Raw genomic sequence first — 14,080 nt, 5'->3', positions numbered from 1 at the left:
CTACTACTCTCTCTACTACTCTACTCTCTCTCTCTCTCTCTCTCTCTCTCTCTCTCTCTCTCTCTCTCTCTCTCTCTCTCTCTCTCTCTCTCTCTCTCTCTAAACTGCCATCGCAGCACTCATCAAGATGTGGCCGACTCCGGCAACGTCGATATATGTCCGACGAAGGTGATCGAGGTGACTTTCGGCAACACCCTAACCTCCGGCGACCTCGCACTGCTGCAAATCCCGAATTCCACCTCAATCTGAGTCGCGCTGGCGACGGCGACCTCCACCTCCGTCGACATCTCCGGTGACGTTGATTACAAGCTGTCAACGTCCTCACAGATCCGATCTGACAACGATTGATGTCCACACCTCAACAACGACGACGACTCCAAGCTTTAGAGGGCGCCACTTCCGATCCGGTGTCTATCGAAGCTGGGAAAGGACTGATAGTTGGGGTCCCGATCAGCGTCGTCGAGGATGGCAAGCTTTGCTGGGCAGATTGAGGACCACCACCATGCATTCTTCTCCTCCGTCTATGTACGCGTCTGCTGCCGCAACGACGTCGTCTTTAGGTCCTATCTGTTTCAAATGGCATAGCAGCCTCAGATGATGATGAGAGACGATGGAGGAGGCGGCGGGTTTATACGTTGATGCTTTGGGTGCCCAGAGCAATTTTTTGGTTTGGGCTTGGGTCCTTGTCTCCTTGACAACGGACTGGAGGTTTGGATGCCCTTATAGGCCTCACAGTAATGCTTCAACATTTTATTGGGGGTTAGTAACTATTATTGGGGTCAATAACTCGATTATGTTCCGGTATTTATTCTTTTCTATTATAATAAGCTGAAATAAGTTGATTATTGGGGGTCAATAATTGATTATTGGGGGTCAGTAACTAAGTTATTGGGGTCAGTAACCAAGTTATTAGGGGTCAGTAATTGATTATTGGGAGTCAGTAACTGATTATTAGAGGTTAGTAACACGATTATTACGGGTCAGTAACTGGTTACTGGGTGTCAATAACTGGTTACTGGGGATTAGTAACTGGTTATTAGGGGTCATTAACTAGTCAGTAACTGATTATTAGGGGTCAGTAACTGGTTACAGAGGAAATTCCGGTGACCGGAGTCCCGCCTCCGGTGACCGGAGTCCGGCGGCATGTGGCCGGAGTCCCGCGGCTGGTGATCGGAGTCCGGTGAGAGTCCGGCCAAGTACTCTCTCTCTCTTCTATATTCTCTCTCTATGCATGTTTTAGGGGTGAGAGCAAAATAGTCTTAAAATAATATAGTTTGTTAAGACTTTAGTAAAGATTTGTGTATTTGGGCATAAAAAATGTTACCTTATATTGAAATGGGCTAATGAAAAAGATTATCATTGGAATGGGGAATGAGGGGTTTAAATTAGTATTAAATGAGCATTTTCCCTAGATTTTTTTATCATTTTTTAAATGATGATTTCTTTTGAAAACGAGAAATGATTTCTTTTGTCCTCTTTAATTATTAACAGTAACCATATTCCCTTTTTTATTTTTCCAATGAAAGAAAATTATGTGCAACCTTAATTAACAGAGCATCTTCATTATACAACGCGTACATACATATATGAATTGTTAAGATAAGAGAACATAATATAAAACATGGTGGTCAAACATAACTCGTCAAACATATGAATTGTTATGAATGGCTAAAATTGCACCGTGTATTTAGACATACAGAATTTCCCCCTTAATTATATGATAACCTCTCCTCTTCCTCATCTCATAACCACCCATAATCTGATAACCATCACAAATGGTCGAGTCAGTAAGAGCTTCTATGAGTGAGCACCATATCCAAGTTCGAATCTCATTGATCAGAGTTAAATCTTTATCTATTGTTCGTGATGAGGAGAGAGAAAGCAAAACCACTTGTTTAGGAACGAATAGTCACCAGTTGGTTGTTGCAAACACATAAATAGAAAGAAAACTCCAATGTCACCACAACACCATGTGATCCCCATAAAAGAAAATAGAAAGAATCTTCTCCTCTTTTTAACCTTGTTGTTAAACGCGATCTTGCTAATTACTTGACCATAGGTTTATCTTAATTTAAACAGTTCTCCATAGCTCGTATATTTGTAGACCTAACTAGCTCTAATTATGAAGAAAATTAAGTTTCGAAGCGCATTCAAACTTCAAAGTGGCTTAGTTTTTTCATTCTCTTTTCTATTTTCTGTCTGACACTAAAAAAAGAGCTCTCGTGAACCTTATTAGTTTTGCTTCTTGAAGAGAGAAGATTTAGAGTTGCTACGTTCTGCTTTGACTAACTAGGATTGACAATCTTACATTGGTCGAAAAAATTTCACATATACGTAATGAACTAATGACTTGAGATGGGCAAAGTGTTGGCGAGGGAATGTTGTGTATCTGAGAGATTAAGTGACTAACTGATTGCAGAGTCGAGTGCTGGGATTCCCGCCACCCAAACATGTTTGCAATTTTCAAAAGTTGCAGATTGAGGCAGCACCGATTTGAACGTCGACACCACCAAATCAGACGATCGAAACCGTCATTGAGGTGATGTCATGGCCACCATTTTACTCCCATGTTATACTGAAACCATCACCATATCATTTGACGAGTTCTCGTAGTCCGTCTAGTTAGTCTGGACAGTGATCTTTTTCAATGATAACTTCTCCTAATTTGACAAGGAAGCTTAAAATACAAAAACCAAACTTTGATTGCCGAGGCCGAGGATTCCATGAACGAGATACAAAGGGTAGGCCTCGTCTCCTGTTTGCTATCTATCTAGTCTCATTGCTCGATTGTGGCATAGAATTACATCAACCAACAATCATATAATTATGGCCGGAGGTTGGGAGGTTGTAGATGGCAATTAGAATAGTTGTGGAGGTGATTTACTGGAATGCGAGGGATGCCAAAGTTCAGTATCAAAAGCAATTGGCATGCGTCTTCTTAGAGGTGGCCCGGTAGGTTCAAAGAGTCAGGTTCAAAACTTTCTAATATTTTATTTGGTATAGAATTTTCTGTCTGGTTTATTTCAACCTAACACAAGTACGCAACCCCGGGCCGGGAATGGGAATAGTTCAACATGTACTTCCCCCAACAATTGGTCATAAAGTATAAGACAGACTTACGGAGTCAGATGTTCATCAAGTCATTGTGGACTGTACTTCAGACACTAGACTGGAAAGATGTCAAAGAAGGACAAATCTGTATCTGCTCGGACCAGTCGGATGGAAGAACTTCATCTTCGTTTTATCATTCTCGAGTCCGATTAGATAAAGTAGACTGCACCGTCAATCAAAAGTACCGAGGAAGTACATCAACGTTGAAACTGTGCACCATTTTTGTGGGGGTGGCATTGTGTAGAAGCGATGTGCCTCACCATTAATGTGGGAGTGGCATTGTAATAGTGACTAGGAAAACAAGTACTATTAACGATGCTTGGAAACATTACAGAGACCTAACCCAAAGGTTCTAATACATCACTTGCACCTTTTTCTTAACAGTTCAGTTACATTCCATCTCATTATACTTGGGAGTTAATTCTCCCTAACCGGAACCACACAATTTACCACAAACTATTTCCAGTCAGCCAGAATATGGTAGCCTGCACAATCAAAAACCAAACAAGACTGAATTAAAGAAATCTGGGCAGTAACATGCATGTCCAATATAAAATCCTCCAAAATTATAATCTAGTACAATCGTGTAACGGGTTAGAAATATGCCGCACACCATATGTATACAGGAAGCCATTTCCATAATGGAGTTTGTATTTTCAAGATTTATGGTATGTTAGATTGTCTTGTAGATCTTCTACTAACTCATATTTGCAATGGAAAAATAGAATACCCTTCTTAATAGTGTAGAGCCCTCGTAGCGAAGAACTTTGTTAGGATCAATGCTGGTATTGTAGCAGAAATTGATGCAATGTATTTAGTATTTACAAAATTGAATATATTTTCATCTAAATTAAACTTACCCCAACTTGAGAGACGTATCTGAGCTGTCATAGTCTTGAGGAGAATTATTAGAGTTGCAGAGATTGGTTACAGACTCTGATGACTGACCCTCCTCCGTAAACCTGTTATCTGAATCAGCATGAACATGCCTCCGTCCACCATCCGTTCTTTCCACCACCTTCAGCAAAGCATATCAAGCTATTAGCAACTGAGGAATCATAGCATAACTCATACAACTATGGAATCATAGCACACACACACATTAATACATATATATTATAGAGAGAGAGAGAGAGAGAGAGAGAGAGAGAGATTATACTTGTTGTTTTAATCGTTCGTTCTCTTCAATCAACTGAATGGCCTGCACGTTTTCATAAATTTCATTTCAAGAACCAATAACAAGAAACAGAAAACCATTTATCTTGATTTTCAATTTATTTTCAGATAATTTTTTTTTTTCAGATAATTTTTAAAAATCTCCATAAAAATCCATCCCAAATGTGTTAACTTCAAATAATGCAAACTGATTTTGATGAAGCTTATGAAAATTCAAGTCTAAGGAAAAGTGTCTAACATTTCTTTGAAGGTCGGTGATCTCTTTCATAATCTTTTCCCCCCTGAAAAATAACAAAAATGTCCCCATTAGCTATACAACAGATAGAGCCATGCCGAAAGCACGTATCAGAAATTTGAAAAAGAATTACGCTAGGGAGATCATATTTCTGGTAAAAATTATTGATCAGAAGATGTCATAGTTGATAAAATAAGTAACAGTTCTTTATACCAAATAATAATGGGAAAAAAAAACACTTTAACTATCACATCATATGATCGGCTTATATGCAACACTTGAATGTATTAGCAATAGAATGACCTTTTTCTCGATCACACGGCCCATTCCAGACTCGAGGGACTTCTCCAGCTGTTGCAGTTCTTCCAAATTTAATCCATGAAGTTCTTCTCCCCTCATCTGCCTGCATTATTACAAATTTACTAGTGTTATTAAATTACTAACTATACACAGGTAAGTATTATCTAATACCAGGACATAACATATACCTCAGTTGATGGCTTTTTGCTGTTATTTCCTTGCTCAACCTGGAGTAGTTGCTGTTCTCCACTAGCTACATTACAATTGATGATTCTTATAAGCAAACTGATGACAGATACGAAAAGTAGGCCGAACAACAGTTACAGTAATTAGTAAGGCAAACTTGTTCATTTGAATGACTGATTAATCCATACACCATGTCACGTGCTAAGCAAAATACATGAATAATTCTTTCAATCAAAGTCCATATTGTTATCTCCTAAACTCAGTATATACTGGAAACAAAGAATGCAAACTATAATCAAGAGTACTATTTCTGTAATAATTAAGGTTAGTTCTGAACTACTATAACAATATGATTTCAAATTTGTTATGTTGCACTTTATCTAAAGCCCAGATACGATGGCATTGATCAACTTGACTTTCAACAATCCAATAAAACTTATCACACCAATACTATGATCAAAATGATTTATAAATAATCATTTTGAATATTCCCCAAATCTAAAAATTAAAAAAAAAAAATGCTTCAACATACTACTCACATGCACTCACAATCTGCATACAAACACATTTGATCATGATAACCAAAGAAGCATACTATTTAGATTGGCATATGAACACTTTATAAAACCTGAAATAATCTTTCAAGTTGCAGGGACAAAAATTGGCTGCTATTTGAAACTTCGCTCGTATTTCTTTATAACTGAGATATAATGGACCAACCTGTAACTCAAGAGATGGTTGCTCTAGTTTGTCAAGATTTTTGGAGTGCAAGTGGTGCCTTTCTAAGATTTCCTTCATGCTTCAAGAAATAATAGCAATATATGTCACTGGCTGGCTAGAAAGATTCAAACAATAGTAGAAAAAGAATATAATATTATAAGAAAACAAAACAAAGACAGAAAAGAACAGCTTATTGAAGATGTCTGTTGTTTAAGTAAAATAATTTGGTTTTGCATTCCAGAGAGGTTTCCTAATTGATATAAACTTGTCAAACTGTTAAACCAAAATCATAAGTTACCTCTTTCTAATTTCTTTCATTGGTATTTAGACTATTAAAAAATGATAATCGACAACTTTTGTGTGCATGAACTTACAAATTTGTTATAGTTTATATATAACAAACTTAGAAACTTCAAAATGAAGCTTAAGTGGCTCTAGTTTCTAGCTAACATGATTTTCCGATTTGATAGCCAAAATGCCACCCACCGGCTCCATAATCCAAGTAGAGTAGTAGAACATTATCAATAGAAGCAAATTCTTTATATTCTACTGACAAAAAATGGGAAAGTTTGCTTTCTGTCAATGGAAGAAAGGGGATTAGGATTTCCTTTCCATCACGGCCTATCAAACTGGTTTTGGTCCCTCATTTCCATTTAAACCCATGGTCAAAGTTAGTTCTAGACTTCTAGTTAAAACATACAAATAAACAGAAGACAAAATGAGCTCAAGCACAAACAAAACCATAATCTAAGAACCAAAGAATTGAAGAAACAAGGTTTAATTCTGAAGGAATCAAACACTCCCATTTCATCTGACTCGCAGTTCAGTTTCTTGCGACTCCCAGTTCAGGCTATATGTCTTTGGGTTTGTATGTGTGAGTCAGTCGGTCAATGAAACATAAATATATATATAGGCCCTTCTGATGAGAGATCCTTTTTTTTGTTCATTTCTAAGGATAAGGTATTTGACAAACTTTCCGATCACTAAATCACATCTCTACCGTTCAGTTTGTATGTGTATATAAGTAGATCATTTATGCAAATTTTCAGCAAATTTAGTGATCGTTAAATCATCCAAATGTTTGATTTATTTTTAATGCTCTTAAACGGTGTAGGGTTGACATAAGTGTTAGTTTTTTTGTTTTAATCTCAGCCATCTAAGCCTATTAAAAAACATATCTAATAATGTGGGCCTATCCCTACAAATGACAAAAAAATGGATATCTCGTTGGAAGAGCCTTGTGTGTGTGTCTATATATATATATATATATATAGAGAGAGAGAGAGAGTCACAAAGCAAAACCACATGAGCAGGGTACAACTGGAAATGAACTATCCAGCTACTTGAAATGCAATCCAGTCAACAAAGACTGGCATTAGTTCAAGCTATCAGAAATAGCAGTAGTGATACGGTCACGAGGAACCTATTTACAAAGATCTATCAATACCAAACAGAAGCAAAATCCAGAAACAAAACCCTCTTATATTCTGTTACTTGCCCCCTCTCTCCTTACTCGATTTAGGTCTTATAAATTTTTGAAACTGAAATAACATGATAAGTAAAAAGAAATTTTGAAGGCTGTGAGAGAGAGAGAGAGAGAGAGAGACCTTGAGCTAGCATATTCAAAGAGCTTTCCAGTTGAAGAGAAGATGATAAGAGCAATATCTGCATCACAGAGAACTGAGAGCTCCTCAGCCTTCTTCAAAAGCCCTCTTCTCCTCTTTGAAAACGTCACCTGCCTCGCCGTGGCGTTGTCGATCTTCTTGATCTGAATCTTCTCCCGAGCCATCACTCAGATTCTTGATCTTCTTCTCCCGCTTTATTCTTACTCTGAAAAAAACAAATCCGCTTTATTCTTATTTGGACCATTTTGTTATCTAAGTCAGGGAATAAACCAGTGTATAATCAAGAATTCTAACCAGAAAAGGCAAGGAAGTTGTTGTTATGTGGGAGAAAAGCAGGAAATTAGGCTAATGAGAGAGGGACAGGTCCAGTGGGGGCGCCATTTTGCCAAATTTAGCTAAGAATCTTGCGCAAACCCTAAAACTGAAACTTCCTCTCTGAGAAATAAACATCAAAGAGCAAGAGAGAGAGACCATCTTAGATCCTCTACCACCATGAACTACGAATATAATGAGGAAAAAAGAAACGGCATTTTCAACCAATTGGAGCGCAGGGAACATAAAGAGGGTAGAAGAAATTAGGTGAAGGTATTTGATGCTTCTTTTAATTGCTTCTTCTTCACTTGCTTACCAGCTGAGGAGGTTCAGTGTTGGTTTCGGTGCTCTATATCCCTGTGTGTGTGTTGGATTGGAGTGGAAAACTCAAAAGCCACCAATGGGGATCGGAATGAGAAGGAGGGGAAGAGAGAGAGAATGACAGAATGTTTGTGGAAGCGTGAAAAAGGAAGGGAAGGTCTTTTTATGGTAAAGCAAACTACTTGGAATTTTCAAAGTTTTTGCCTTTTAGTTACATCTTAACCATGGTGGTGTGAAGACTCAAATGTAGAGGTCCAAGCAGATGGAGAGTATTTATGTGTCCTAATTACAATTAGGTGCCTACGACCGAGGTTTTCTTTTATCTATTAAGGACAATGTGTACCCACTCGATTGCTCGAACAGTCACTTATTATCTTGGTCAGGTATTGGTCCTTTACTCAAGGTCACGTTTTCTTTGAATTGTCGTTTAGATAATTGTTTTTTTTCCTATCACTTCCCTACTTCACCGATTTTTCAAACAACAAAAAACGGTCCCTACCCAACTAATTCAAGCGCCTAAAAACATGTATTCCAAAAGACAGATGAAACTATCAAACCCGACATAAAAACTCGCTCGATCATGCTTAAGGTTAAGTCAAATGTTTGCTACAACATTTGTCTTATGAAAAATGTGTCAGAATCCAATAAAGCGAATATATTGAGTGAGAAGTTTGATCTCTTCAATTAAAAGATTGATTCTCCAAGAAACAAATTAAAGTCTTGTTAAGAAGACGATGAATTAACATGGAATGATCACCTTTAACCCAAATATTTTTTACTTATTATAACCTTGTTTTATATGATGTTTATTTCATGATACTCTTAGGAAAGAGTTCTAACCTACAACGATTTTTGTTTTTGAAAATAAACGTAATTCATTCAATCAACCAGTTGAGTTACAATCAATCTGTAACAGATTCACCAAGAAGTGAGCAGGTGATCTAAAAACATTATAGCTTAATCAATATTTAGTTCCTCATTGTGGAACCAACTTTTATGTTGTAGCAACATCTATATCTTCGGGTTGTTTGTTGAAATGAAGTGTATGTAGTGCGAGCTTGTCTGTGTCCAAAGTATGAGGCTAAAACTAGAAGCATTGGCAATTTCTTTATATCGCAAGTTATCTAGACACACGACCTATTTTCTAACGAGGATCAATAAGTTAAATTAATAATTAGTTTATAACTTCTTTGTTTTAACTTATTTTCAATCGTATTATCGTATATATATATATATCCACATTTCTTTTTCCCGTCTAGTTTTTAGGTAAATACTATTTTTTTGCAACCATTTGATATTTTGAATTAATTCTTTTGGTGTTTATTTTTGTTTGGAATTAGTTGGTCAGTACTAAGTACTAACCATTACTAGACAAATTTAAACATCTCTACAGTGAGTCAGGAACAGTAAGGCAAGATTGGCAGAAAGTAGGAGCAAGAAAGGATTAAAGAATATATGCAAAACCGTGTTGGGATGGTGGTGGTGGTTAGGTGATTGAAGCTCGGTGATTGATATGAGAACAGTGTAATACGTACGTACTCTGATGCTTTTGCCCGCGCAGGCGGCAGGTCTTCTAGGCCATACTGGTGTCATTACTTGACTGTAGCAATTGAATAGGTTAGATTCGTTTTTCCAGGTCTCTGAAACTTTCTGGAGTACTCGTCTACAGTAGTGATGGATGATGACCAGTCGTATACCTATACCTGGCCAAGCACGTCCCTCCCTCAATAATTATGCACTAATTTCTGATATGCTTTACCATTATCGTCTCGTAATGAAAATTTGACAGTGACAATGCATTGCTTTCTACTGAGAGTCTCACAGCTAAGAGGGATGAGTCATCACTGTTCATGCACGATACGAAGTCTATAGCACACTGGATAACTGCAAGAACAATAATGGAAACAACTAAATCTTTCACTGATAACATCGATGAAAGATGTTGCTATTTGTAAGAAGAAAAAATTAAACCTTCCCAAGTGCAAGAATAATTTCTTAAAGAACCAAGTGATAATAATTTATACACAGTACGTATATATATCTCGGAACCATAATTACTACTGTGTATGTCTATAATCTTGATATGAATCCAAATTTGTAGTCAAGTGCCTGTAAAATTAGATGGATTTTTCTATTAATTGAGAACTTCTAATCTTCTCACTGATGAACACCTCTTGCGCGTGTTGTGTCCCTAATAACAGAACTCGCCTCCCCTAATTCCCAAAACAACATCACTTGGATGTTGGATGTTGATGTTATTTTGGGGATGAAGCTCCAATGGATACCCGATGTTGTTTTCCAATAACAGAATTTGATTTGGTATTTTCCTCATATAATCTCTGTGCATGCTCCATAAAAAAGTGAGATGTGATATTATGACCACGGTTGCTTTAATGTTATTTTCTTTGCAGTGAAAATCTCCTAGCTAGCTACGCAAAGTGGCAAATATATATGCAAGATGAACTGTTCTCGTAGGTTGTGTACTTGTGTTAGTTCTGGCTAATTTTCCTTGTTGAAGTATGTTCTATATTTTTTCATGATCGATTACCTAAATTTTGTGTTGATGTTATTGATCATCTTCATCATTATACATGCAACAGTAGAATGACTCCATATAATGGTAAACTAATTTGGCATATAATTAATTATATATATATATATATATATACAGTCTCCTTTTAGAGAAGGATCCCTATTTGAAATTAAAGTGAGGAACTCCTTATTTCGCTCACTTTCATGTCTTATTTCCACATCTCAACCGTACAATGTCTAAAACACAATGTGAAGATCATTCCTGCAAAGTTTCATCAAATTTGAAGATCATTTGGGTACCAAATTAGATTAAATAAATCAACAAAACAAAAGTTGTCCAAACAGAACCGTTCGTGTAAATTATGATTACGAAAGCTCAAATGATCTTCAAATTTGATGAAACTTTGCAAGAATGATCTACACACTGTGTTTTAGACATTGTACGGTTGAGATGTGGAAATACGACCTGAAAATGAGCGAAATAAGGAGTCCCTCACTTTAATTTCAAAGAGGGATCCCTCTCTAAAAGGGGACTATATATATTTGCGAGACCATTGATGAATCGAAAATTATTTCCATATGTGAAACCCCGAGTAATGGCGCCACACAGCTAAGAATATAGGAATACTTGGTCCCCTGATCTAGATCGAGTCTCTTGGGTTTATCCAGCCTACTTAAGAATCTGTGGATTAGTTCAAGAGTGTCCTGATTTTAGTCTGGCCTGGTTGCATCAGTACTTGTATGGCTAATTGGCTATAGTAACTCACTGTACCTGGATCTTCATATGCTGTTATAAAATAAGTTGCCCTAGTTAGCTCCTGCTGCTCCTCTAGTCTTCATGCTGCTCATAAACTATGTGTGGTCTCTTTTCTGTAAAGAATTTCGATCAGCAGAGAACGAGTAATTCATCCAGGATTAATTACTTGTTTGTTACAGATCGATCGCGATCGAGTATTGCGTGTCAATAAATTGGAACATACGTAGAGTTAGATTGGAGTTCAATGTGAGGCTTAATTTGGTCACATTTCTAGGTTCCGAGAGCACTACGTAGCAACTTATGGTAACCATAAATACTTGATAAGATTTAGTTAGGTTAGAGTTGAGAAGGGATCCTACCTATAAACGATTAATTGCAAACCTACAATAGTCGATCGTTTCCAGAAAAAAGCTGGGTCATTGCCAATTATTTCCGATTAAATTGAGCATAGGGTAGGATGATAAATCCTCCACTTACTATGTACTTTTTTTTTTAAAAGGTTGGATTCATTTCATTTGGGAGAGTATTATGTTGGTCAAGTAGAAGGTAAACTCCACTACAAGTTCCTCCCAAAAAAAAAATCCAATACAAGCTCAAATAGCCTTTGTTTCTTCTTTTTTAGGACAATGGAAGAATAATCTATTGATATAAAATCATCACGACCTCACTCGGTGAAACTAGAGATAATACTACGATTGCTTAATACAATTACAATGATCACTTATTCGAGCCCAAAACTAATAACTAGTCAATAAAAAACTAAAATACAAAAAATTTAAAGTTCAAAAAATAAAAACGACAAAAGAAACAAGCTGGACTCGTTATCCTACAAAACTCTAGAATATAGGACTACCCTAAACCTTTTGTGGCCTAAGACCAATAATGTACAATGCAAGGAAGAGGGTAGCTACCCTCTAATTCTAGGGCATATAGGACTTCAAGGCTTAAAACAACCTAGAATGCTGCATCCACCACCTAGCGCTCCTCCATGGTACATAGGGCACGTTTCATTGTCCAACTCTTAACCAAGCACAAACATCGTACCATCATTACCAGTTTCTTTGGCTTATTCCGGCTACCATGGGGACAACCTTATTTCTTTTAAACCTTCTTAACAGTATAGGTAGATCAAATTGTTGAAGAATCTGAAGAAGATGGCAACCCTAGGTTCTCTGGCTGCAAGTCACCAATCACCATGGCAAGAAAGTGCTTTGTACGCTCCTGGGTCTCCCCTTCATGTTGACGGCACACTTCACAAATCTGCAAAGGAGCATAGAACCTAGTAGCAGCAGCAACATCATCGTCCCCCACCGACGACTTTCTTATTTGAACAAATCGTTTCTAGAACAAGAAGGTAGTGGGAAGGACATGAGGAGGGTGGAAGGGACTACTACCGTTGGGATGTTTGGAGTCAACACCGATGCTGATCCTACAATAGATGCTAGTTTCTCCTCTAGTTCTCGATCGAGCATGCTATACTACCGATAAAGCTCCACTAATCTCTCATAACGATAACAAAGAGTAAGGATATATATCAGTAGGTGAAATTCTAACCTTTTGATTAATTCGAACTAGATCGTTGATAGAGAAGTACCCGAACCCTAACATCCCCTTGATGAAGAGCAGAGCGGTAAACAAGCAGAGCTTCTCCAATGGTACCACCAATTTATATGATCGTTGGTTCCGCCATCAACGCTGGAGGGATGCCTGAAAGCTTAACCGTATCAAAACAAAAATCTAGTTTCACTACTCCGATCTTAGAAAAGTCATCGTAGTCATTGAGTACTACCATCGCTCGTTGGTAACCCTAGGGATTGCTTTTCTTAATGCTAAGCCGATCACGTTTTTGGTTGAACGTAAAAAAAAACAGTCACCTCTTGCCACCACATCAAGCGAATGACACTCTGGAAAGATTCCATAGCGATCATCCTACTACTATTCGGACGAGGGTAATATCATATATACAAATTTTGAGTCCACTCATAAAACTCCAAAACGAAGCCCAACATGACATATGCCTAGTAGCCCATTGCCCATCAACTACCTCACCCAAGCTCACCGGACTGAACCAATTGAGAAAAACCTCGACGATTATCTCTATACCTATCGCCAGTGTCTTCCACCATCCCGACAAACCTCAAATATGAAAGACCCGGATATGTATCATTACCGCTCCTTAGCTGCTCTCCTTAGCTGCTAAAGAAGCTGCTGCCTCAGACCCTAAGATATTAACCTGAGTTGATGCGCTCAAATTCGGTTGTCACCAAACTTCCGTCGTTGCTATTGCATATCCAATCCGTTGTAAAAGGAAGAAGAGCCACCTACAACCAAATCACCTTTCTTAATTAGCAAGCACATAACTGTAGAAAAATACCAAGTCCGCCGCAAAACACAATCAACACGATGACAAGTACTTCCACCGTTCTTAAAAGAGATTAGTCATCTTCGAATCCGGACCCAACACTATAGTCCCTTCCTTCACGTCTCACTCATGCCATGTCCTACCAAAACCTGATCGATTCAGATCCAAACACCAACTTCGAGAGCAAATACTAACCTTGCGCCACCAAGAAGGAGTGACACCTGAGAAACCCAGAGACAGGTAGAGGACCGGTGTTTGCCGTTGCCTTGCTACTGAAAACCTAGAGTCTCAAAATACTCACCTATGATTTTGGTGGAGCGATTGTAACTTACATAACTAGCTATGTTTTTCTTATGTTTTCACCTTCTAAGTAGTACAATGTTGTTCCCTTGACTCTTGTTGCAACTTGCAAGGTCTCCTTGAAGATTATATCTTGCTGATAT

General features: G+C 37.7%; 1 protein-coding gene across 1 annotated transcript; it reads right to left on the bottom strand.

Moving 5' to 3' along the window:
- Positions 1-3,283: 3,283 nt before the first annotated feature.
- LOC101300567 (MADS-box protein JOINTLESS-like) lies at positions 3,284-8,127 on the bottom strand. The gene is made up of 10 exons (XM_004288470.1): positions 7,982-8,127; positions 7,648-7,788; positions 7,336-7,558; positions 5,729-5,807; positions 5,011-5,075; positions 4,815-4,925; positions 4,526-4,568; positions 4,271-4,312; positions 3,972-4,129; positions 3,284-3,596 (listed from the first exon to the last, which is right to left on the bottom strand). The coding sequence occupies exons 3-10, from the start codon at positions 7,515-7,517 to the stop codon at positions 3,578-3,580; spliced, it is 699 nt and encodes a 232-aa protein (XP_004288518.1). The 5' UTR covers positions 7,518-7,558; positions 7,648-7,788; positions 7,982-8,127; the 3' UTR covers positions 3,284-3,577.
- Positions 8,128-14,080: the final 5,953 nt, after the last annotated feature.

The sequence above is a fragment of the Fragaria vesca genome, linkage group LG1, assembly GCF_000184155.1.
Source record: "Fragaria vesca subsp. vesca linkage group LG1, FraVesHawaii_1.0, whole genome shotgun sequence".
NCBI classification, from domain to species: domain Eukaryota; kingdom Viridiplantae; phylum Streptophyta; class Magnoliopsida; order Rosales; family Rosaceae; genus Fragaria; species Fragaria vesca.
Note: the sequence above shows the minus strand (reverse complement) of the source record. Positions and strands in the feature narration are given on the sequence as shown.